Consider the following 26,712-nt stretch of genomic DNA (forward strand, 5'->3'; position numbering starts at 1 on the left):
TTAGTGATGCGGTTGCGGATGATATAATTGCCTATCCGCGCATCTCTAATACATCTATATATATATATATATACACATATATAGGGGAGACCGAAAGCAATGGACGTCGAGTGGATCTAACATAATAGTGTGAGTCCAGTCCATAGTGGATCTAACATAATAGTGTGAGTCCAGTCCATAGTGGATCTAACATAATAGTGAGAGTCCAGTCCATAGTGGATCTAACATAATAGTGTGAGTCCAGTCCATAGTGGATCTAACATAATAGTGTAAGAGTCCAGTCCATAGTGGATCTAACATAATAGCGAGAGTCCAGTCCATAGTGGATCTAACATAATAGTGTGAGAGTCCAGTCCATAGTGGATCTAACATAATAGTGAGAGTCCAGTCCATAGTGGATCTAACATAATAGTGAGAGTCCAGTCCATAGTGGATCTAACATAATAGCGAGAGTCCAGTCCATAGTGGATCTAACATAATAGTGTGAGAGTCCAGTCCATAGTGGATCTAACATAATAGTGTGAGAGTCCAGTCCATAGTGGATCTAACATAATAGTGAGAGTCCAGTCCATGGTGGATCTAACATAATAGTGTGAGAGTGGAGTCCATAGTGGATCTAACATAATAGTGTGAGAGTCCAGTCCATAGTGGATCTAACATAATAGTGAGAGTCCAGTCCATAGAGGATCTAACATAATAGTGAGAGTCCAGTCCATAGTGGATCTAACATAATAGTGAGAGTCCAGTCCATGGTGGATCTAACATAATAGTGAGAGTCCAGTCCATAGTGGATCTAACATAATAGTGAGAGTCCAGTCCATGGTGGATCTAACATAATAGTGTGAGAGTGGAGTCCATAGTGGATCTAACATAATAGTGTGAGAGTCCAGTCCATAGTGGATCTAACATAATAGTGTGAGAGTCCAGTCCATAGTGGATCTAAAATAATAGTGTGAGAGTCCAGTCCATAGTGGATCTAACATAATAGTGTGAGAGTCCAGTCCATAGTGGATCTAACATAATAGCGTGAGAGTCCAGTCCATAGTGGATCTAACATAATAGTGTGAGAGTCCAGTCCATAGTGGATCTAACATAATAGTGAGAGTCCAGTCCATAGTGGATTTAACATAATAGTGAGAGTCCGGTCCATAGTGGATTTAACATAATAGTATATATATGCTCAACACGCCCTGTCCCTCAATATTGGAGAAGTGTTGCAGAAAGGAAGCGGGTCTGACTCACCGAACATCCAGGTGCTCCACCGAGCTCGGCGTGGGTCCAGAGAAGAGTTCCGCCAGCACGTGCACGTCGCAGGCTGCGGACACAGGTCACAGGTCAGCACGTAGGCATGACGCGGCGGAGGGCGCGCGTGGCTTACCGAGGCGGTTCTGAGACAAGGTGAGCTTGCGCAGGGATGGTGCCACCTTCAGGGTGTGGACCAGGAGCCGCAAAGACTCCTGCTTATTGCTCTGCTGCTCCAGGAGGCGGCAGTCGTGGAGGCAGAGCTCTGAAAGACGAAAGCCACGTCATACATGGCGGCATAAAGAATGCGACGACGGCGGCGGGCAATTTGTTACCTTCCAGCTTGCACGCCTCCACCACGTCTATGATCTGGTGCAGACAGTCAGACATGTTGAGGTCGTCAAGATGGAGACATGTCAGGCGGACATTACACTCTAAAGGAAGACAAACTATTAAATACTTTTTCACCAATATGACTCAAATCTAAATGTGTCACCGCCTCTTAGTTACACATTTGTCACGGTTGGTGTCATCCCAGGATGTAGAGAAGGCAGGCGACGTGCAACAAGGAAGTCATTTTAATACTGGGGTGTTGGACACGGTTACAGTGAAGGCTGCCCTCACCGTATATCATTTATCAATATCAACGTATAATGATTCACCTCATTATAAAATTAGCTGCTATGCATTTGATTATCAAGGACCGATGTCCCTTTGGAACAGAGGACCCTATTGTATTTCTAAGGTTTTATTATTATATACCGCCACCTCTTTGAGCTGTAATTTGACCCCCTTAACATGCTTTAAAACTCATCATATTTGACACACACATCAGGACTGGCGAAAATTGCTATCTAATAAAAAAAAAACAAAGCCCAAAACTCAAAATTGCGCTCTAGCGCCCCCTAGGAAAAAACTGACAAAACTGCTTGTAAAGCCATGTAACAAAAACCTCTATGTAGGTCTGACTTAGACCTACATTTCATACATTGACATCCTTCAGCAAAAATCAACAGGTAGTTGGCAAAAACCCCTTCAAAACAAAAGTTTCCTAAAAAATGTCATTTTTACCTCTTTGAGCTGTAATTTGACCCCCTTAAAATGCTTCAAAACTCACCAAACTGGAGAAACACATCAGGACTGGTGATAATTGTGATCTAATAAAAAAAAAAAAACTCAAAATTGCGCTCTAGGAATAGAACACAGACAAAACTGCTCTTGGGAAGAAATCTTCCGGTAGTAATGTTGTAGAGACATGAAACAAAAACCTCTATGTAGGTCTCACTTAGACCTACATTTCTTTCATTGACATCCTTCAGCAAAAATCAACAGGAAGTTGGCAATTACCCCTTCAAAACAAACGTTTTGTAAAAACCCATCACCTTTTTTCAGACATTATCTCCTCTGAGCGCGTTTGTTGTGTCGACTTCAAACTACCACAGGAGAGAGATTGAACCCTTCTGATTAAAAGTTGACGAAATACTTTTTCTAACTGCTCCGGTTTCGATTTTACGAGCCTTCAAAGAACTGCTGACGTCTCAAGATGGCCGCTTGAAAGCAGGAAGCACCAGCGTGACCACACAATGCAGAGAAGGTAGGTACTGTGCGGGTAAAGATATGTTGACTGGGTGCAAGGAGGAGGCACAGTTTGACACCAGGATACAGAGAAGGTAGGTACTGTGCGGGTAAAGATATGTTGACTGGGTGAAAGGAGGAGGCACAGTTTGACACCAGGATACAGAGAAGGTAGGTAATGTGCAGGTAAAGATATGTTGACTGGGTGCAAGGAGGAGGCACAGTTTGACACCAGGATACAGAGAAGGTAGGTACTGTGCGGGTAAAGATATGTTGACTGGGTGCAAGGAGGAGGCACAGTTTGACACCAGGATACAGAGAAGGTAGGTAATGTGCAGGTAAATATATGTTGACTGGGTGAAAGGAGGAGGCACAGTTTGACACCAGGATACAGAGAAGGTAGGTAATGTGCAGGTAAAGATATGTTGACTGGGTGAAAGGAGGAGGCACAGTTTGACACCAGGATACAGAGAAGGTAGGTAATGGTGATGGCAGGAAGCACCAGCGTGTGTGGGTGAAAGAAAGAAGCACCAGTGTGACCCCAGGATGCAAAGAAGGTAGGTAATGTGCAGGTAAAGATATGTTGAATGGGTAAAGGCAGGAAACACCACCAAAAGTCTGTCCCGTCCATCGCTGCTTGCAGCTTTAATTATATTTGTATTACATACACTGTAACAAAAAAGCTGCTGAAATTTTAGATAGCTTTTACAGCATACTACTGGAAATGGACAAACAGTACTATAGTTGTTTTTTTTACTGTAAAATCTACTGTCATTTCTACAGTGTATTTGATGAATAACTTGCTTTGATAGAACTCAAGCAGATATTTCTTTAGTTTTCATTTTGAAAAGTTTGAAATGAATGTTAGTATTATACTTGTTTCATTATTTGATGATAAAGTGTAAAATATAGTCCGTAGCATGCAATGCACGTATTTATGTTTGTCACAATGAAAAGATTACATTTAGTAAATGATGAAATGTTTATTGACTCAGGTTACAAGTTGGAGAAGCTTCTCTTGGCCGCTGACCTACGACTTAAGTGCAGTATTGGACTAAATCTTGTTTAAAAAAACCATTAAAAATTAAAGTTGCAAGCAGCGATGGACGGGACCGAGTATTTATAGCCATCTTTTGTATTGAATGGGGAATGGCAAACTTCCTGTTGATTTTAGCTGGAGGTTGTCACCGTATGAAATATAAGTCTAAGCGAGACCTACATTGAGGTTTTTGTTTCATGAGTCTCTGACATTCCTACTGGGAGTTAGAGGCAGTTTTGTCTGAGCAGGGTGCTGCCGTCTTGAGACTGCAGCAGCGCACCAGCAGCGGTTCTTTGAGGGCTCATAAAATCCAAACCGGGGCAGTCTTTCATCAACTTTTAATCGGAAGGGTTCAATCTCTCTCCTGTGCTTATTTGAAGCAGACACGACCATAGCGCTCAGAGGAGATAATGTTTGAAAAAAGGTAACTGTTTTTACACAACTTTTGTTTTGAAGGGGGAATTGCAAACTTCCTGTTGTTTTTTGCTGGGGGTTTTCAGTGTATGAAATATAGGTCTAAGTGAGACCTACACAGAAGTTTTTGTTTCATGTGTCCATGACATTCCTAATGGGAGTTAGAGGCAGTTTTGTCTGTGTTTTTTTTCCCTAGGAGGCGCTAGAGCGCAATTTTGAGTTCTGGGTTGTTGTTGTTTTTTTATTAGATTGCAATTTTTGCCAGTCCTGATGTGTGTCCAGTTTTGAAGCATGTTAAGGGGGTCAAATTACAGCTCAAAGAGGCGGTGGTATAATAATAAAGAATAAAGAATAATAATAGCGTCTCAGTATAATAATAAAGAATAAATAATAATAATAAAACGCTAGAAATTCAATAGGGTCCTCTGTCCCTTTAGGACATCGGTCCCTAAAAATGCTAATGCTAATCAATCAGCTTTACAATACTTGGGATAGAAATGTAAAAAGCACCTTAAGACATACAAATGCAATACTTATTAATTACAATCAATAATATAATAACAATAATATGAATTATCATTCATTTCTTACTTTTGAAATCGATACTGATATACTCTGAATCGATTTAGAACAAAAAGAAATACAAGTCTTGATTTGAATATGAATCCATTTTTCTGAGCCCTTCTATTTATAGTAGACTACTTCCTGTCTATTTACAGTATATTACTGGCTGTGTATTTACAGTAGACTACTTCCTGTCTATTTACAGTAGACTACCACTAGAGGGAGACTGTGTGTCACTTCTGATATCCTGCTCCTAATTAGAGATCCTATTCTCAGGGCATCAGCTGCCTTTGCAGATTAGTTATTCAATGAACAAACAACATGATTGATTATTAGTTATTAAATTACACGGCCGTGGGGTGAATAAAGAAAAACAAATGTGTTTCCTTTGGGAGCATTTGACTTCCTGCCATAGTTGATCAGGCCTCACTTGTCAGTGCAAACATTACATTTAATTAAATTCCACCCGCAATCCTTTGTGCTGATTTCTGCTGTAGAAAAAAATAATTGTTTGTGTCGTTACGCTTTGAGTTTTTCTAAAAATCTGTTTCTGGTGACGTCATTCAGCCTCGCTTTTATCGTTTTTATGCTATTAGCAGTGTTTTAATGCCCCAATTAATATTTTAGTTTTGTTGTTGTTGTGGTTTCTTTGCCTTAACTCAGTTTTCAGAGGTAAGACAATTTTATGGACTTTGCATTTTTGGAGCCCATTCAGGATGTCTCCAAACCTCCATTCTCTGCAGGGACAAAGACTGCTCTGATGTTAGTTGATCACTAATTTGTCTTTTCAATAAAATGTTACTTTTCAAATAGGTTTCTTCCATGATTGATGTTATTATCTGCCTTTTCCAGTGCTTATCCAAAACATTCCTACCTACAACTTGTATTTGTTCATCTTCTTCTCTCTACCCCTCCCAGGAGACAGGAAGTTTCACCCCAACCTCTCCTTCTCTTACTCCCAAAATTTACAAAGTTGTGGAAGAGTTCTTTGTCTCTCTCTCTTTCTTCTCCTCCTTTCTGTAGCAGCAAAAACCCTTTCTTCTTTGTAATCTGATGTTATTTGACTAAATATCTAAACAGTTCTTAGGTTTTCTCTGGACAATTCTTTGTTGACTATGAAAAATTCCAAAACAGCGTGTTATTGTTGATAAAAAAGGCCCCACACCTTGTAAATATCTCCCTAAACATGTCCCAAAAATGTGTGCTGCAAAATGTTTTTGTCCAACTATTATGGTTTGTATGGTGTTATTATTCATAACAAGACCAACATTTCCCAAACTAGTCAGAAAATGAGTTTTAGAACAACTTAAAGGCCTACTGAAATGAGATGTTCTTATTTAAACGGGGATAGCAGGTCCATTCTATGTGTCATACTTCATAATTTCGCCATATTGCCATATTTTTGCTGAAAGGATTTAGTAGAGAACATCCACGATAAAGATGGCAACTTTTGGTCGCTAATAAAAAAAAGCCTTGCCTGTACCGGAAGTAGCAGACGATGTGCGCGTGACGTCACGGGTTGTGGAGCTCCTCACATCTGAACATTGTTTATAATCATGGCCACCAGCAGCGAGAGCGAGTTGGACCGAGAAAGCGACGATTTCCCCATTAATTTGAGCGAGGATGAAAGATTTGTGGATGAGGAAAGTGAGAGTGAAGGACTAGGAAAAAAAGACTATACAGTGGGAGCGATTCAGATGTTATTAGACACATTTACTACGATAATTCTGGAAAATCCCTTATCTGCTTATTGTGTTACTAGTGTTTTAGTGAGATTATATGGTCGTACCTGTACAACCTGAAGGTCGGCCCCGCACCTTTCTTTAGCACCAGTCGACGGGTGATGGCGATGCCCATCTCTGCCCTTTGTAAGGGACCCTCTTCGAAACACGATGTTTCGAAATGATCGCTGCATAATACACTGTACTTTGTGTGTGTGGTCCAATCCAACCGTGTTCGCTTGACCGCTCTCTTCCATAGTAAAGCTTCACCGTCATCTTTCGGGAATGTAAACAATAAAACACCGGCTGTGTTTGTGTTGCTAAAGGCGGCCGCAATACACTGCTTCCCACCTACAGCTTTCTTCTTTGACGTCTCCATTATTCATTGAACAAATTGCAAAAGATTCAGCAACACAGATGTCCAGAATACTGTGTAATTATGCGATAAAAACAAACGACTTATAGCGGTGAACGGTGCTGGTACAAGATGTCTTCTACCATGCGTGATGTCACGCGCACGCGTCATCATACTGCGATGTTTTAGCATGATACTTCCGCGCGAAATTTAAAATTGCAATTTAGTAAACTAAAGCGGGCGTATTGGCATGTGTTGCAATGTTAATATTTCATCATTGATATATAAACAATCAGACTGCGTGGTCGCTAGTATTGGCTTTCAGTAGGCCTTTAAATATCTAAACAGATCTTAGGTTTTCTCTGGACAATTCTTTGTTGACTAAGAAAAATTCCAAAACACTTTGTTATTATTGATAAAAAGGCCCCACACATTGCAAATATCTCCCTAAACTTGTCCCAAAAATGTGTGCTGCAAAATTTTTCTGTCCAACTATTATGGTTTGTATGGTGTTATTATTCATAACAAGACCAAAATCTCCCCAGACTAGTCAGAAGATGAGTTTTAGAACAACTTAAAAACCAACGGCACAGTGTTGTTCGAATGTTTGCAAAGATAAGGTAGGGGTCAACTTCACACAGGATTATATGGGCGTATTTCTCAGAACCGGGACAAACTCCGACTTAAATGTCCAAAGAGTTGCAGGTTGTAACATTTGAAAGCGCTGGTGTGGTCACCTGACAGCGTGGCGAGGAGGTTCCTGTGAGAGAATCCGCTCCGCAGGTGCATGGCTTGCACGTGAAGCCTGAGTAGGCGGGGGCAGCGTCTCAGCACGGGCAGGAGAAAAGTGGGCGAGGTCTGCTGCCCGTCCAGCGTGATTGACAGGCACTTCAGCCAAAGGTCAGCTGCGGGACAGGGAGGGTCAGAGCAGGCCAATGATAAGCAGTGAAAGCACCCAGACTCACTCAAGTCTCTGGTGAGGCACGGGTTTTGCCCGGCGAAGGCCTCGAAGTCCATTTTGAGCTGGGTCCGGCAGGGGCAGGCGTGCTGGAGGACGTCCAGCAGTGACGGGCAGATCACCGAGAAGATGGCCAGACGTTTGAGGGAAGCGTGGGAGCGTCGGGACAACTTCTCCAGCGCCACCACCATGCGATCCAAGAACTCCACACTGATGGGCGCTGCACGGGGGATAAGGGGGGTCAGCTGGGGAGAAGTCTAATTTCCGACTTCCACCGCAAACGTCAAAGGTTGTTGGGGTTTAGCGACACTTACTGGCGCTGGTGCTGTCTCACTGATAAAACTCATTTAGTGGCATTTTTGGCGGAAACTTTCAGGGGCAGGAAAATAAAATCCCTGAAATATTGTATGATAAAAAAACACTGTTGGTTATTAACACACCACTTATGCTATTATTATTTAATCCAGGGGTCAGCAACCTTTTTGAACGCAAGAGCTACTTCTTGGCTACTGATTAATGCCAAGGGCTACCAGTTTGATACACACTTAAATAAATTACCAGAAATAGCCAATTTGCTCAATTTACCTTTAACTCTGTGTTATTATTAATAATTAATGATATTTATCTTTGTGGAAAAACTGATCATCTTAATGATTTCTCAAAATAAATATATATATTTTTGATGACATGTTTTAAATAGGTTAAAATCCAATCTGCACTTTGTTAGAATATATAACAAATTGGACCAAGCTATATTTCTAACAAAGACAAAACATTATTTCTTCTAGATTTTCCAGAACAAAATGTTTAAAAGTTTTTTTGTAGAGAATAAATGATGAAAAAAACATTCAATTGAACGGTTTATAAGAGGAGAAAACACAAAAAAAATTAAAATAACATTTTGAAACAGTTTATCTTTAATTTCGAATCTTTAAAATTCAAAATTCAACCGAAAAAAATTAAGAGAAAAACTAGATAATTTGAATCTTTTTGAAAAAATTAAAAAAATAAATTATGGAACATCATTAGTAATTTTTCCTGATTAGGATTAATTTGAAAATGTTGATGACATGTTTTGAATAGGTTAAAATCCAATCTGCACTTTGTTAGAATATATAACAAATTGGACCAAGCTATATTTCTAACAAAGACAAAACATTATTTCTTCTAGATTTTCCAGAACAAAATGTTTAAAAGTTTTTTTGTAGAGAATAAATGATGAAAAAAAAACATTCAATTGAACGGTTTATAAGAGGAGAAAACACGAAAAAAATTAAAATAACATTTTGAAACATAGTTTATCTTCAATTTCGACTCTTTAAAATTCAAAATTCAACCGAAAAAATGGAGAAAAACTAGCTAATTTGAATCTTTTTGAAAAAATTCAAAAAATAAATTATAGAACATCATTAGTAATTTTTACTGATCAAGATTAATTTGAGAAATGTGATGACATGTTTTAAAAAAGTCCAAATCCAATCTGCACTTTGTTAGAATATATAACAAATTTGGACCAAGCTATATTTCTAACAAAGACAAATCATTATTTCTTCTAGATTTTCCAGAACAAAATGTTTAAAAGAAATTCAAATAAATTTGAAATAAGATTAAAATTTGATTCTGCAGATTTTCCAGATTTGCCAGAATAATTTTTTTGAATTTTAATGATAATAAGTTTGAAGAAATATTTCACAAATATTCTTCGTGGAAAAAACAGAAGCTAAAATGAAGAATTAAATCAAAATGTATTTATTATTCTTTACAATAAAAATAATAAATTTACTTGAACATTGATTTAAATTGTCAGGAAAGAAGAGGAAGGAATTTAAAAGGTAAAAAGGTATATGTGTTTTAAAATCCTAAAATCATTTTTAAGGTTATATTTTTTCTCTAAAATTGTCTTTCTGAAAGTTATAAGAAGCAAAGTAAAAAAATATATGAACTTATTTAAATAAGTGAAGACCAAGTCTTTCAAATATTTTCTTGGATTTTCTAATTCTATTTGAGTTTTGTCTCTCTTAGAATTAAAAATGTCCAGCAAAGCGGGACCAGCTTGCTAGTAAATAGAGGCAGCTCACTGGTAAGTGCTGCTATTTGAGCTATTTTTAGAACAGGGCAGCGGGCGACTCATCTGGTCCTTACGGGCAACGTGGTGCCCGCGGGCACCACGTTGGTGACCCCTGATTTAAACGTTAGTAAAAAAAAAAAAAAAAAAGGCAATCAATAAGCGTATCAGTGTTCTCTGACTCTGCTTGGCCTTGGGATTTTACAATATACATTTCTGTTAGTCTTTATTTATATAGCTTTAAGACACACGTGTCAAACTCAAGATCCAGCCTAACACCTCATTTAATGTGGCCTAGAAATAATGTGCATTCTTTATCTTTCTTACTAAATTTTTCATGGTTTACATTTTGACAGAAAAAAAACGTACATTAAAATTCACGTTTTGTTTTTGTTATCACTGCAAACTCGCATGTTCTTTGACTCTGCTCCCTTGGACCTACAATTATCATATAGTTGTATTTAATAAACAAATAATTAAGATGTCTCTAAACTATGAAAATACAGCTTCATCCCTTTAGTCATTTTTTTTGCGCTGAAGAAACTTCTCTATGACTTTAGCTCCAGACTTCCTGTTTACTTTGAGATGATCATTACTGCCACGTGTGGTGAAAACGTGTATTACACCTGACCGCCCATACGGAGCACAGCTGAGAACCGGATGCTTTAGGCCAGGGGTCCCCAACATTTTTTCCCATCAGGGACCGGTTTAATTTATGCATTATTGTCACGGACCGGCAGATAAAAACAGCAAAAAAGAGGACTAAAAATTAGCCTTTAGGTACCATCTGACACATTAACATTCTATATGTCCATTAATGTTCCATATGTCCCATGTACTTTAAAAAGGAGTTGTAATATACATCTATTAATAGGCTTATTGGTGTGTTTAGTGGGATAGGCGACCGTTAAGTCAGAGAAAAATGCAGAAGTTCATAAATGAATTATTGTTTCTGTGCGACCCGGTAGCAAATGCCCCGCGGACTGGTACCGGTCCCCGGACCGGTGTATGGGGACCACTGCTTTAGGCGGTAGAGTTAAACACTGAAGGTCCTCAAGGAAATGTTTGAAATGTAGGAACAAAAAATCCTAATGTGACCTCTTTCAACAATTTATTTGGCAGTAACAGGTTCATGTTTGCTTTAAAGTAAAAAAGAAGTACTGTATTTCCTAGAATTGTTGCCGGGTATATAGTATGCACCTGCCTTCAACTACTGCCGGGTCAAACTCGTTTGGCAAAATAAGTAGCGCATGCTTAGCATTACCGCCGGCTCAGGATTAACGCCGGGTCAAACCCGTTTCGCTAAACATTATTTTTATTAGCGCATGTATAGAATTTCCGCCGGGTCAAACTCGCTTCGCAAAATAATTAGCTTATGTCTAGAATTTCCGCAAGGTCAAACTCGTCACGTCACGAGTGACACTTCACCTGTCATCATTTTCAAAATGGAGGAGGCTGATTTCAATCATTTGAAATCGCATAAAGGGAAAAAGATTAAGAGCTATTCAGTAGGATTTAAGGTCCAAGCTATTGAATATGCTAAAAAGAACAGTAAGAAGCTATATTTTATTAATATACCATAGCTGCGTGTGTCAAATATGAGTCATTAAATGACTCCCGCGTCCTGGTGGTAGAGGGCGCTAGTGATCCTTCTTGCGACTACTCGGCTGCAGAAGAAGTGACAACAAGCAGCAAGAGTGAGTAGCGATCGTTTATATTTTCCTCTCGCTTGCACTTTTAACATGGAGGATCACTAAAATAAAACAGTTTTCTAAACTGGACTTTCAATCGAAGCAGGAGGTAATAAAGTAACGAAATTTCGTTCTTATCTGTGCTGAAAAGTTCAAATTTGAATGTCTAAGTCTCTCAGTCTAAAGGAAGATCTCCATCGAGACAGAGACTTTTAAAACTGAAGAAAGATAAGGAAAACTTCTATGAACAAGTTATCGATGCTTTTGATCAAAAGGAGCTGCGCATGGACTTCATTTATAAGTAAAGGTAAGACCATAATAACGTTTTTTTTAATTAAATGTGCGTTTCATAATGGTATCCTTACATCACACTCAAATTTTTAAGCACAGGCCTAAATGTAACGCATGCCTTTGTTAAGTGTCGGAGTGAGAAGAGGTTTTAAAATAATTAGCGCATGCTTGCCTTTACCGCATGCCTTTGGTAAGCGCCGGAGTGAGAAGAGGTTTTAAATTAATTAACACCCCGGCGGCAATTCAAGGAAATACGGTAATAAAAATCCATGGAGAAGACGTGATTTGACAAGAGGAAAGGTGGATTACTCACATTCGCTGTGCAGCGTCACGGACGACAGGTTGGAGCAGGATGGAAGTGTGTCCGTCAGACTTGGTGAACAGTCCGCCAACTTCAGATGTTCAAGGACTCTTTTTGGACACTCGGCGCATGTTTGCATTTTTTCAGCAAAATCGGATTTGTTCTTCTTTGCCGGGGGGCCTTCTTCATCATCGTCTTCTTCTTCTGTGTGTTCCCTGCTCAGACATCCTCCAGCCAAGAGCACTTTAGATAAGAGTCTGTCTTCACAGGTGCGTAGAATGACATGTTTGGTGACGCCGTGCTGCACCAGGCGATGGATGATGCCCATCAGTACTTCCTCCTTCTCCCTGGGCACAGTCTTCCCCAACCACAATGTGAGTTTAGTCACCGTCTTCTCTAGAACGCTGAGAACGGCCGTCTCTTTCGCTATCAAGTTGACCTTAAAGCTGTGCTCGGAGGACAGTGTCAGGGAGTTGACGCTTTTAGCTGCCGCCAGCAACAAGGTTGAGGTGTTTAAATGCTTCCAAACAGTGGCAGAAAGGTGGCAGTCGTTGATGACCGCGGCAAATATCTGCTCCATGACCGCTTGTTTCACGCCTTGCTCCGTGTGATCCTGGGACTTCTGGAATCCGAGACATGAAAGCGCGTCAGTCATCGTCTTTGAAGGTACAATACCTATCCATCACGGAGGGTACCTACTTTGCCTCTGCCTTGCAATCGCCGGGAGAGTTCCACCCATGAAGACAGCGTGGATATTCCTGGGAGGAAACATGAAGAGAGTGTGCTGATGCAATAGTGTGAGGTTGTCCATTTTCTACCGCTTATCCCGGGGGTGTCCAAACTTTATCCACTGAGGGCCACAGACTGAAAAATCAAAGCAAGCAGGGGCCATTTTGATATTTTTTATTTTAAAAAACAATACAATATATTTATGAAAAATATACATTTCGGCCTCCACTCAGGCTTGATCCCAAAGGGTTTTAGTCAAAAAATATAAAAAATGTGTCATTATTCAGTATTATTATGCAAGTTTTAAATCTCCAGATCAACATTAGGTCTATCTCAGGGTATCTGCAGGTTTCAGCAGGTCCAATTTAAGACTTTTTAAGACCTTTTTAATGCCACTTTGAATGAAATTTAAAGGGGAACATTATCAGCAGACCTATGTAAGCGTCAATATATACCTTGATGGTGCAGAAAAAAGACCATCTATTTTTTTAACCGATTTCCGAACTCTAAATGGGTGAATTTTGGCGAATTAAACGCCTTTCTGTTGATCGCGCTGGAGGCGATGACGTCAGAATGTGACGTCGCCGAGGTAACACACCCACCATTTTCATTTTCAACACATTACAAACACCGGGTCTCTGCTCTGTTATTTTCCGTTTTTTTTACTATTTTTTGGAACCTTGGAGACATCATGCCTGGTGGGTGTGTTGTCGGAGGGTGTAACAACACTAACAGGGAGGGATTCAAGTTGCACCACTGGCCCCAAGATGCCAAAGTGTCAACCAAATCACAAAGGTGAGTTTTGTTGATGTTGACTGCCAGCTAATCGATGCTAACATGCTATGCTAATCGATGCTATTTACCGGCGGTGCTAAAGCAGACATGGAACAGAGATGTATGGATAACCTGCAGATGCACTTGCAACGATAGTCAACAAAATCACAAAGGTGAGTTTTGTTGATGTTGACTGCCAGCTAATTGATGCTAACATGCAATGCTAATCGATGCTAACATGCTATTTACCAGCGGTGCTAAAGCAGACATGGTACAGAGATGTATGGATAACCTGTAGATGCATTTGCAACTATATTACGTTTCCTCCCACCCACATTTAATGCGAAAAAAACACTTACCAATCGACGGATTTAAGTTGCTCCAGTGTCAAAAGATGCGAAAGTCCTGATCGTTTGGTCCGCACATTTTACCGGCGATGCTAACGCAGCTATTCGGCCATGCTATGGCTATGAATAGCGTCAATAGCTATTCACTCAATAGCTTCAGTTTCTTCTTCAATACTTTAATACTCCAACCATCTGTTTCAATACATGCGTAATCTGTTGAATCGCTTAAGCCGCTGAAATCAGAGTCTGAATCCGAGCTAATGTCGCTATATCTTGCTGTGGTATTCCCATTGTTTGTTTACATTGGCAGCACTGTGTGACGTCACAGGGAAATGGCCAGTGTCTTCGCAAAGAGTCGAAAATAAGGCACTTTAAAGCTTTATTTAGGGATATTCCGAGACCGGTAAAATTTTGAAAAAAACTTCAAAAAATACAAGAAGCCACTGGGAACTGATTTTTATTGTTTTTAACCCTTTTGAAATTGTGATAATGTTCCCCTTTAAGACCGAAAAAAAAAAAAATCTATAAATATAAGCGATGGTTGGGGATCCCACTGTACTACAACCTCAATGACAATCAGTCAAGTTTACTTTTTGTATGTTTATTAATAAACAATATGATAAGCACCACTCTGCCAAACAGCTTATCAAAAATCTTGAGGGTTCCAAATACTTTGACATCCAAAACAAACAAACCAACGTCAGTAAAAACATAATAACCGAGGTGAGGGTGAAAATAAATAACATTTCATTAACACATACCGTTGACTTGGTCGAAGAGCAGGTTTTGGATGTGAGGTTCTAATCCGTGTCTCGTAATATATGCTGTTTTATCCTTTCCGCAGGAAAATGTATTAGCAACTAGGGATGCACCGAAATGAAAATTTGTGGCCGAAGCCGAATAAAATCTAAACGCTTGGCCGAAGGCCGAATAATGAATGCAGTTTTTCACAATTTTTTTAATATTGCATAAATAGCCTAGAATAAATATTTAGACATTTTTTTCAAATAAAGTATTTTTTTTATTGAATATTGACATTTTTTAAATATTCCAGTAGCCTTTGCTTTTCAAAAAAAGCACAAAGTTTTTCATTTTTCATTTCGTTTTTCATTTCACAGGGACGGCGTGCGCAGTGGGAGAGTGGCCGTGTGCAACCCGAGGGTCCCTGGTTCAAATCCCACCTAGTACCAACCTCGTCACGTCCGTTGTGTCCTGAGCAAGACACTTCACCCTTGCTCCTGATGGGTGCTGGTTGGCGCCTTGCATGGCAGCTCCCTCCATCAGTGTGTGAATGTGTGTGTGAATGGGTAAATGTGGAAGTAGTGTCAAAGCGCGTTGAGTACCTTGAAGGTAGAAAAGCGCTATACAAGTACAACCCATTTATTTATATTAGGCCTTCAAACAAAACATGCATTCCAAAAAAAAAAAAAAAGTGCATTAAAGTGGATAAACCCACAACAAATGAACTATTGTCCTTTTGGCAAAAGTCTGCTTAGCCACAGTAGATATGCTAATAATGTAAACAGAAGGCTCAAGTAAATCTCAATAAGTGTGTGCTTGTAACCTCATACACTTATACAGGTAGCCTACACAACAGGCTAATAATGTAAACAGAGGCCCCACTAAATCTCAATTAGTGTGTGCTTGTAACCTCATACACTTATACAGGTACACAACATTGTAACCTCACACTTATACAGGTACACAACATTGTAACCTCATACACTTATACAGGTACACAACATATCCCAACGTCACTGCACGTTGGTTGATTGCGTCACCGCGTCAAAAAAATTGTCACACGCCACTATTTGGCCTTGTTTTTAACTCATTCCACCAAAGGCCGAATGTGGCTTTTTTTGCCATATTCGGCCGAATATATTCGGTTACCGATTAATCGGTGCATCCCTATTAGCAACCTGAGAATCAGGAAACATCACACAAAAAAGATCGACAATCCCGTCATTTGAGGTGTAGGATTGATGTTTCACCACAGTGTGCAAGATCCATAACACCTCGGATTTTAATGTTGCTGTCCCGCCGAAGATTAGTGTCAGGTCAGTGCTGCTAGCGGCAGTTGTTGCTAGCTGGGGGGGCGTTGGCGCTGGACCCACGCTAAACTGAGAGATGCCCGGTGTTTGTTTTTGGCTCTCTGCCGCGATTTTATGCTTACCGCACTGCATGTACGACTCGACCGCTCTAATTCCCATGGTGCCAAGTTTGAAATCCCTCTTACAAAGTATGCACCTGGCCTCCTCGGGATTGCCAACAGGCTTAAGCCATCTTTTAATCCGGCTGTCCTCCAGCCAACGCTCGCAAAACTTGCATTTCCCCATGCTGACTGAAAGGCGAGACGCCAGGAAGATAGGAAGGAGTCTGCGTGCGACTGACACTGAAATCACTCACTTTTACTCAAAGACGTGCCCCGAAAAAAAACAAAAAAAAACTGGCCCGACAATTTAAGACCATTGAGTACTGAATTTAAGACCGTCTTAGGAATTTCTAATAAATGTAATACTTTTTAAGGCCTTAATTTTAGATACATGAAATAAAGACTTTTTAAGGATCTGCGGATACCCTGTATCTGTCAATATAATGATTTTAAAGATTTAAATTGTATGCTCTTTTCGTCACAAAAAAAAACGTTTTTTAATGGAAAAAAAAATCACAAAAAATGCAATATTTTCACCCAATAATTTTTAAAGTGGAATATTTGAGATTATATAATAATTGGAGCATTAAACAGGTCAATAACTCATAACACCATTCATTGTTATTTTTTGAGCAATGACACTTCAAAAAAAAAAAATCACACTAAAATGATTTGGGATCCAAAAGGGTCCTACTCATTTAAGTGTTAGAAAATAATTATACATTTTTTTACTGTTTACTTTTAACACAATAATCTCGAGATCAACTTTAGATCAATTTTAAGTTCCATTGTTGTTGTTTATGTTTTTGTTTGTTCGTTTTAGGCCCTTTTTAAAAAAAAAACAGCTCAGTTTTTTATATGGCAAACAGAAAATATGCTACATTTTCCCCAAAAAATATTTCAAAGTGGAAAATTGAACGTGACGTAATTGGAGCTTTGAATAGGTCAATAATTCCTAATGACATTGATTTTGATTCATTAATATTTTTTAAAGAAAGAAACAGCCTTCATGGCAGCTTTTTGTTATTAGAGTAAACATTGCAACGTTTTCTTGTTACATTTCACCCGTTTGATCCTTTATATCACTTTTTACGTTTTAAAAATTTTTCAATCGTACTTTTTAAATGTGCCGTGGGGCCTTTAAAAAAATGACCTGCGGGCCACAAATGGCCCCCGGGCCGCACTTTGGACACCCCTGGCTTATCCCCTTCAGGCGCTGGAGCCTATCTCAGCTACAATCGGGCGGAAGGCGGGGTACACCTTGGACAAGTCGCCACCTCTTTGTTGCGCTATAGAATTAACTTGACAGGGTGTTATATTTTACTTGGAAGTATCGCTTTTATTTGTGAAGAACCGGATGTCCGGTGCGGGAAGTGTTCTCGTTTGTTTACTAGCTTCGGACTTTTCAGTTGGAAGGTAATAGTTCTTCACTGCTCCGTGTTTCTTCACTTTCTGTGGTAAATATTCTTCCCAGACGTTCTTAAATACCGTATTTTCCGCACTATAAGGCGCACCTAAAAACCTAAAATGTTCTCAAAAGCAGACAGTGCCCCTTATGATCCGGGGCTGCTTATATATGGACCAATATTGAGCCACAACAGGTCTCACAACTACAGTAAGCAGCCGCCGATTTAATTTTCCTCCGTAGAAGAAGCGCGCGGTGCATGCTGGGATATATGACTGCGCTAGGCCGTGCCGTTTCATTTCCATTTGTGTGTTTATGTAAAGACCCCAAAATGGCTCCTATTGAGAGACATGATTTCAGGAAAGCAGGAATTGTCACTGAACTGCTAGACGACAGCAGCCCACTGACTCGTTTATCAATCAATCAATCAATCAATCAATGTTTACTTATATAGCCCTAAATCACTAGTGTCTCAAAGGGCTGCACAAACCACTACGACATCCTCTGTAGGCCCACATAAGGGCAAGGAAAACTCACACCCAGTGGGACGTCGGTGACAATGATGACTATGAGAACCTTGGAGAGGAGGAAATCAATGGATGTCGAGCGGGTCTAATATGATACTGTGAAAGTTCAATCCATAATGGATCCAACACAGTCACAAGAGTCCAGTCCAAAGCGGATCCAACACAGCAGCGAGAGTCCCGTTCACAGCGGAGCCAGCAAGAAAACATCCCAAGCGGAGGCGGATCAGCAGCGCAGAGATGTCCCCAGCCGATACACAGGCAAGCAGTACATGGCCACCGGATCGGACCGGACCCCCTCCACAAGGCAGAGTGGGACATAGGAGAAAAAAGAAAAGAAACGGCAGGTCAACTGGTCTAAAAAGGGAGTCTACTTAAAGGCTAGAGTATACAAATGAGTTTTAAGGTGAGACTTAAATGCTTCTACTGTGGTGGCATCTCAAACTTTTACCGGGAGGGCATTCCAGAGTACTGGAGCCCCAAATGAAAACACTCTGTAGCCTGCAGACTTTTTTTGGGCTTTGGGAATCACTAATAAGCCGGAGTCCTTTGAAGGCAGATTTCTTGCCGGGACATATGGTACAATACAATCGGCAAGATAGGATGGAGCTAGACCGTGTAGTATTTTATACGTAAGTAGTAAAACCTTAAAGTCACATCTTAAGTGCACAGGAAGCCAGTGCAGGTGAGCCAGTATAGGTATATATGTATGTATATATGTATATAAAGGTATATACAGTATAGGTATATATGTATGTATATATGTATATAAAGGTATACACAGTATAGGTATATATGTATGTATATATGTATATAAAAGGTATATACAGTATAGGTATATATGTATGTATAGGTATATACAGTATAGGTATATATGTATGTATATATGTATATAAAGGTATATACAGTACAGGAGTAATGTGATCAAACTTTCTTGTTCTTGTCAAAAGTCTAGCAGCCGCATTTTGTACCAACTGTAATCTTTTAATGCTAGACATGGGGAGACCCCAAAATAATACGTTACAGTAGTCGAGGCGAGACGTAACAAACGCATGGATAATGATCTCAGCGTCTTTAGTGGACAGAATGGAGCGAATTTTATCGATATTACGGAGATGAAAGAAGGCCGTTTTTAGTAACGCTTTTAATGTGTGACTCAAAGGAGAGAGTTGGGTCAAAAATAACACCCGGATTCTTTACCGAGTCGCCTTGTTTAATTGTTTGGTTGTCAAATGTTAGAGTTGTATTATTAAATAGAGTTCGGTGTCTAGCAGGACCGATAATCAGCATTTCCATTTTTTTGGCGTTGAGTTGCAAAAAGTTAGCGGACATCCATTGTTTAATTTCATTAAGACACGCCTCCAGCTGACTACAATCCGGCGTGTTGGTCAGCTTTAGTGACATGTAGAGTTGGGTGTCATCAGCATAACAGTGAAAGCTAATACCGTATTTGCGTATGATGTCACTTAGCGGCAGCATGTAGATGCTGAAGAGTGCAGGGCCAAGGACCGAACCCTGGGGAACTCCACACGTTACCTTAACGTAGTCCGAGGTCACATTGTTATGGGAGACACACTGCATCCTATCAGTAAGATAAGAGTTAAACCAAGACAGGGCTAAGTCTGACATACCAATGACGACTTCGACGAGACGTATATACCTTTATATAAATATATACATACATATATACCTATATTGTATATACCATGTTAGATGCCGTATTCACCCAACTGTTTGATTCGAACACTGAAGAAAAAGAATTTGAGGGATTCGTGGATGAGGAATAACTTAATAAAGTGAGCTTTACATGTTTATTTTGTGTGTTGTGTTGTGTGACATTATCCTTGGAGCAACTTTGAGTTATTGATATATTATTGCTTTGCACTATTTCCAGTGTTACTATATTGTGATTGCACTAACGTTTGATTTACCGTAACAGTATCAGACTGTTTTTTACCTGTTTATTGAATCAGGGTAAATAATAAAACCACTGTTTATTCATTTTGGGAGTGAACGGAGTTGTCAGAACGCTGGTTTGTAATTTATTAATAAAGTTTGACTGACCTTTCTGACTGTTTTGTTGACATTCCCTTTAGCGCAGCTCCATCTAAAGCAGGGGGTCACCAACCTTTTTGAAACCAAGAGCTACTTCTTGGGTACTGATTAATGCGTTGGGCTACCAGTTTGATACACACTTAAATAAATTGCCAGAAATAGCCAATTTTCTCAATTTACCTTTAATAAATAAATCTATATATATATAAAAAATGGGTATTTCTGTCTGTCATTCCGTCCGTCGTACATTTTTTTTTCCTTTTACGGAAGGTTTTTTGTAGAAAATAAATGATGAAAAAAAACCCTTAATTGAACGGTTTAAAATAGGAGAGAACACGAAAAAAATGAAAATTAAATTTTGAAACATAGTTTATCTTCAATTTCGACTCTTTAAAATAGAAAATTCAACCGAAAAAAAGTAGAGAAAAACTAGCTAATTGGAATATTTTTGAAAAAAAAAATAATAATAATTTATGGAACATCATTAGTCATTTTTCCTGATTAAGATTAATTTTAGAATTTTGATGACATGTTTTAAATAGGTTAAAATCCAATCTGCACTTTGTTAGAATATATAACAAATTGGACCAAGTTATATTTCTAACAAAGACAAATCATTATTTCTTCTAGATTTCCCAGAAATTTAAGATTTAAATTTGATTCTACAGATTTTCTAGATATGCCAGAATGATTTTTTTGAATTTCAATCATAATAAGTTTGAAGAAATATATCACAAATATTCTTCGTGAAAAGACAGAAGCTAAAAGGAAGAATTAAATTCAAATGTCTTTATTATTCTTTACAATAAAAATAATAAATTTACTTGAACATTGATTTAAATTGTCAGGAAAGAAGAGGAAGGAATTTAAAAGGTAAAAAGGTATATGTGTTTAAAAATCCTAAAATCATTTTTAAGGTTGTATTTTTTCTCTAAAACTGTCTTTCTGAAAGTTATAAGAAGCAAAGTAAAAAAATAAATGCATTTATTTAAACAAGTGAAGACCAAGTCTTTCAAATATTTTCTTGGATTTTCAAATTCTATTTAAGTTTTGTTTCTCTTAGAATTAAAAATGTCCAGCAAAGCGAGACCAGCTTGCTAGTAAATAAATACAATTTAAAAAAATAGAGGCAGCTCACTGGTAAGTGCTGCTATTTGAGCTATTTTTAGAACAGGCCAGCGGGCGACTCATCTGGTCCTTACGGGCACTGCGTTGGTGACCCCTGATATAAAGGATGCACAACGTAACCCCAGCCTCTACTGTAGCATTTATTTTATGCGCCTTATAATGCGGTGCGCCTTATATATGAACAAATTATTCAAATAAGCCATTCATTGAAGGTGTGCCTTATAGTGCGGAAAATAGGGTACTTGAAAAGTTAACACAATAAGACGCTGAGATCATTATTCATGCGTTCGTTATGTCTCGGTTACTGTAACCTATTATTTTGGGGTCTCCCTATGTCTAGTATTAAAAGATTACAGTTGGTACAAAATGCGGCTGCTAGACTTTTGACAAGAACAAGAAAGTTTGATCACATTACACCTGTACTGTATATACCTTTATATACATATATACATACATATATACCTATACTGTATATACCTTTATATACATATATACATACATATATACCTATACTGTATATACCTTTATATACATATATACATACATATATACCTATACTGGCTCACCTGCACTGGCTTCCTGTGCACTTAAGATGTGACTTTAAGGTTTTACTACTTACGTATAAAATACTACACGGTCTAGCTCCATCCTATCTTGCCGATTGTATTGTACCATATGTCCCGGCAAGAAATCTGCCTTCAAAGGACTCTGGTTTTTTAGTGATTCCCAAAGCCCAAAAAAAGTCTGCGGGCTACAGAGCGTTTTCTATTCGGGCTCCAGTACTCTGGAATGCCCTCCCGGTAACATTTAGAGATGCTACCTCAGTAGAAGCATTTAAGTCTCACCTTAAAACTCATCTGTATACTCTAGCCTTTAAATACACCCCCTTTTTAGACCAGTTGATCTGCCGTTTCTTTTCTTTTACACTCTGCCCCCCTCTCCACTGTGGGGTAAAGGGGATGGGACAGGTCCGTTGGCCATGGATGAAGTGCTGGCTGTCTAGAGTCGGGACCCGGGGTGGACCGCTCGCCTGTGCATCGGTTGGGGACATCTCTGTGCTGCTGACCTGTCTCCGCTTGGGATGGTCTCCTGCTGGCCCCTCTATGGACTGGACTCTATTATGTTAGATCCACTATGGACTGGACTCTATTATGTTAGATCCACTATGGACTGGACTCTCACACTATTATGTTAGATCCACTATGGACTGGACTCTCACACTATTATGTTAGATCCACTATGGACTGGACTCTCACACTATTATGTTAGATCCACTATGGACTGGACTCTCTCACACTACTATGTTAGATCCACTATGGACTGGACTCTCACACTATTATGTTAGATCCACAATGGACTGGACTCTCACACTATTATGTTAGATCCACTATCGACTGGACTCTCACACTATTATGTTAGATCCACTATGGACTGGACTCTCACACTATTATGTTAGATCCACTATGGACTGGACTCTCTCACACTATTATGTTAGATCCACTATGGACTGGACTCTCAATATTATGTTAGATCCACTATGGACTGGACTCTCACACTATTATGTTAGATCCACTATGGACTGGACTCTCACACTATTATGTTAGATCCACTATGGACTGGACTCTCAATATTATGTTAGATCCACTATGGACTGGACTCTCACACTATCATGTTAGGTCCACTATGGACTGGACTCTCACTATTATGTTAGATCCACTATGGACTGGACTCTCACTATTATGTTAGATCCACCATGGACTGGACTCTCACTATTATGTTAGATCCACCATGGACTGGACTCTCACACAATTATGTTAGATCCACTATGGACTGGACTCTCACACTATTATGTTAGATCCACTATGGACTGGACTCTCACACTATTATGTTAGATCCACTCTGGACTGGACTCTCACACTATTATGTTAAATCCTCTATGGACTGAACTCTCACACTATTATGTTAGATCCACTATGGACTGGACTCTTCACACTATTATGTTAGACCCACTATGGACTGGACTCTCACTATTATGTTAGATCCACTATGGACTGGACTCTTCACACTATTATGTTAGACCCACTATGGACTGGACTCTCACTATTATGTTAGATCCACTACGGACTGAACTCTTCACACTATTATGTTAGATCCACTATGGACTGGACTCTCTCACTATTATGTTAGATCCACTATGGACTGGACTCTCACTATTATGTTAGATCCACTATGGACTGGACTCTCACACTATTACGTTAGATCCACTATGGACTTGACTCTCACACTAACATGACTGTCATTATTATGTTAGATCCACTATGGACTGGACTCTCACACTATTATGTTAGATCCACTATGGACTGGACTCTCACACTATTATGTTAGATCCACTATGGACTGGACTCTCACACTATTATGTTAGATCCACTATGGACTGGACTCTCACACTATTATGTTAGATCCACTATGGACTGGACTCTCACACTATTATGTTAGATCCACAATGGACTGGACTCTCACACTATTATGTTAGATCCACTATCGACTGGACTCTCACACTATTATGTTAGATCCACTATGGACTGGACTCTCACACTATTATGTTAGATCCACTATGGACTGGACTCTCTCACACTATTATGTTAGATCCACTATGGACTGGACTCTCAATATTATGTTAGATCCACTATGGACTGGACTCTCACACTATTATGTTAGATCCACTATGGACTGGACTCTCACACTATTATGTTAGATCCACTATGGACTGGACTCTCAATATTATGTTAGATCCACTATGGACTGGACTCTCACACTATCATGTTAGGTCCACTATGGACTGGACTCTCACTATTATGTTAGATCCACTATGGACTGGACTCTCACTATTATGTTAGATCCACCATGGACTGGACTCTCACTATTATGTTAGATCCACCATGGACTGGACTCTCACACAATTATGTTAGATCCACTATGGACTGGACTCTTCACACTATTTAGTTAGATCCACTATGGACTGGAACCTCTCACTATTATGCTAGATCCACTCAAGGTTTCTCATTGTCCCAATGGGTTGAGTTTTTCCTTGCCCCGATGTGGGATCTGAGCCGAGCATGTGGTTGTGGCTTGTGCAGCCCTTTGAGACACTGGTGACTTAGGGCTATATGAGTAAACGATTGATTGATATGCGATTCTAAGACAAAGAGTTTGGCCGCCATTGACCATGCTTGCAAGTCACTCACAGGCTCACCTTTGAGGTTGAGGCCCGCTTGAAGCTCATCCAGCTGGATCACATCCAAATAGGGAAGAAGATCCTTTAGAAGTTTCTTGGGAAGACCTGAAGACATAATTTGGAGCGTATCACCGGAACAAACTGACAGGACCTCAGAACAAAATTTGCTTAGTCTTTGTTTCAAGTGGAATGTCTCACGTCAGCTCAACATGAAAATGCACACCATCATGACATCATACGACATTCCAGAAAGGTGGATCTGTTTCTTGGATCAGCTGTCTTTAGCAAAACAAACACAGCCGGTGTTTCTTTGTTTGTTGTGAAGCTTTAACACAGAGCGGTCAAGCGAACATGTTTCTCTACCACATTTCAACCAGCAAGTTTTTAGATGGGAAAATTGTGATACTAAGTCGGCTCATACCAGAGACTTGAGCGGATTATGGGACCTTGTCCTGCAGCTGTCAAAAAGGCAGATGTGATCTTGGCTCCTCCATTGGCTTATCTCAGAGACACTGGCGGTCACCGCAGCGCTCAGACTTTCAGGTATGACTTTATAATCTCACTAAAACACTATTAACACAATAAGCAGATATGGGATTTTCCAGAATTATCCTAGTAAATGTGTCTGATAGCATCTGAATCGCTGCCACGGCCATCGCCTTTTTTTTTTCTAGTGCTATACTCTAACTTTCCTCATCCACGAATCTTTCAACCTCGCTCAAATTAATGGGGAAATTGTCGCTTTATCGGGTCAAATCACTCTTGCTGCTGGTGGCTATGATTATAAACAATGTTCAGATGTGAGGAGCTCTACAACTTGTGACGTCACGCGCACATCGTCTGCTACTTCCGGTACAGGCAAGGCTTTTTTTATTAGCGACCAAAAGTTGCGAACTTTATCGTCGATGTTCTCTACTAAAATATGGCAATATCGCGAAATGATCAAGTATGACACATAGAATGGACCTGCTCCCCCGTTTAAAAGAGAAAATCTCATTTCAGTAGGCCTTTAAATCGGGGTCCACGTTAATCAATTCATTCTAGATACTTTTTGCACACTTTGCATGTGACCCTTTGGAATATAACATTTGTGAACCATGACTGACGACCTTGGTCCTTGGAAGGGGATCAAGATGACTGATTCTTTCAAATGCTATTTTTAATGAATATTCTCATCAATTCGGGTCCTTGTATCCTCAGGGTGCTCAATGACTCCCAACTGGATGGTTCAGTTGGGATGTTAGAAAATAAACAATTAAAATTGTTATTTATTACAATTGTAAATTGATTAACAAGTTTCTGGAAACTATTTGGGGTTTTTTTAAGAACACATTTTTTAAATATGTTATTTTTAATGCCAGCTCTGTGCTTACTTGCGGCGGGTAGAGCTTTGTTAACATGTATGAATGCTTTTATTGTTAAATTCATATCCGATAATATAATACAAAAATCGGTTTGAATGGAGAATCGATTCTGGCTCAAATCGTCACCTTCATCGCAATCGAGTTCCCTTACTCCCTTTTTGAAAACCAGCTGTAAAACGAGAATACAAAGTTTTACTTCCAGCAACAACTTAAATATTGTCTACAAATATATTTTATTTTATTTTAAGTGGTTTTAGGCATCGGAGCCTCCGCTTAAATCCTCTTTATATCATGATTAAGGTTAGTGTTGTTTGTTGTCTTGGCGCATTCATTCGGGATTTTTGGAAAAAGCTTTCAATTCAATTTACTCACCAAGTATCGCTGTTGTCCCCAAAACATGAAAATGTTCACTGACCGCGTTGAGACACATGGTATTTAAAGACATTTTTACAATACTTTGTGCCAATAATCGTTATTTTCTGCTGACAACTTCATAGGCTTCGACACACCGGCGACCAGCTTTGAAGGTAGCACACATGACGTAATTTCCTGTGCTGACAAAGAAAATTAGTGCCACCTAACGGCTGGGAGGAGACAACGCATGCACGCTTTCTGTGAATAATCTGTGGACACTTTTTTTTTTTAACGATCAAAAGGAGGCATTTTTAATGCAAACAATCAGGCTGAACAACTCACAATCAATACGAAACAAACACATTCCACATGTAAACACAATCTGTTAAAATAAATAAAAGTTAAAATAACAGAATAATAACAATAACT

General features: G+C 39.3%; 1 protein-coding gene across 2 annotated transcripts in view; it reads right to left on the reverse strand.

Annotated features, from left to right (window-relative positions):
- Positions 1-26,488, reverse strand: part of LOC133543493 (uncharacterized) — a 33,475-nt gene extending 6,987 nt beyond the window's left edge. The window contains exons 1-9 of one of the 2 annotated variants that reach the window (XM_061888079.1): positions 26,302-26,488; positions 24,584-24,670; positions 12,916-12,974; positions 12,229-12,838; positions 7,876-8,088; positions 7,648-7,815; positions 1,578-1,676; positions 1,379-1,507; positions 1,243-1,315 (exon numbers count right to left, since the gene is read on the reverse strand). In XM_061888079.1, the coding sequence (XP_061744063.1) occupies positions 1,243-1,315; positions 1,379-1,507; positions 1,578-1,676; positions 7,648-7,815; positions 7,876-8,088; positions 12,229-12,838; positions 12,916-12,974; positions 24,584-24,670; positions 26,302-26,374 (1,511 nt within the window). In that variant the 5' untranslated portion in view covers positions 26,375-26,488. Of the gene's footprint in view, positions 1-1,242; positions 1,316-1,378; positions 1,508-1,577; positions 1,677-7,647; positions 7,816-7,875; positions 8,089-12,228; positions 12,839-12,915; positions 13,081-24,583; positions 24,671-26,301 lie in introns of both variants that reach the window. The other variant, XM_061888080.1, reaches the window with a different exon arrangement.
- Between the last annotated feature and the right edge of the window lie 224 nt (positions 26,489-26,712).

This window comes from Nerophis ophidion, linkage group LG26 (assembly GCF_033978795.1).
Source record: "Nerophis ophidion isolate RoL-2023_Sa linkage group LG26, RoL_Noph_v1.0, whole genome shotgun sequence".
NCBI lineage: Eukaryota > Metazoa > Chordata > Actinopteri > Syngnathiformes > Syngnathidae > Nerophis > Nerophis ophidion.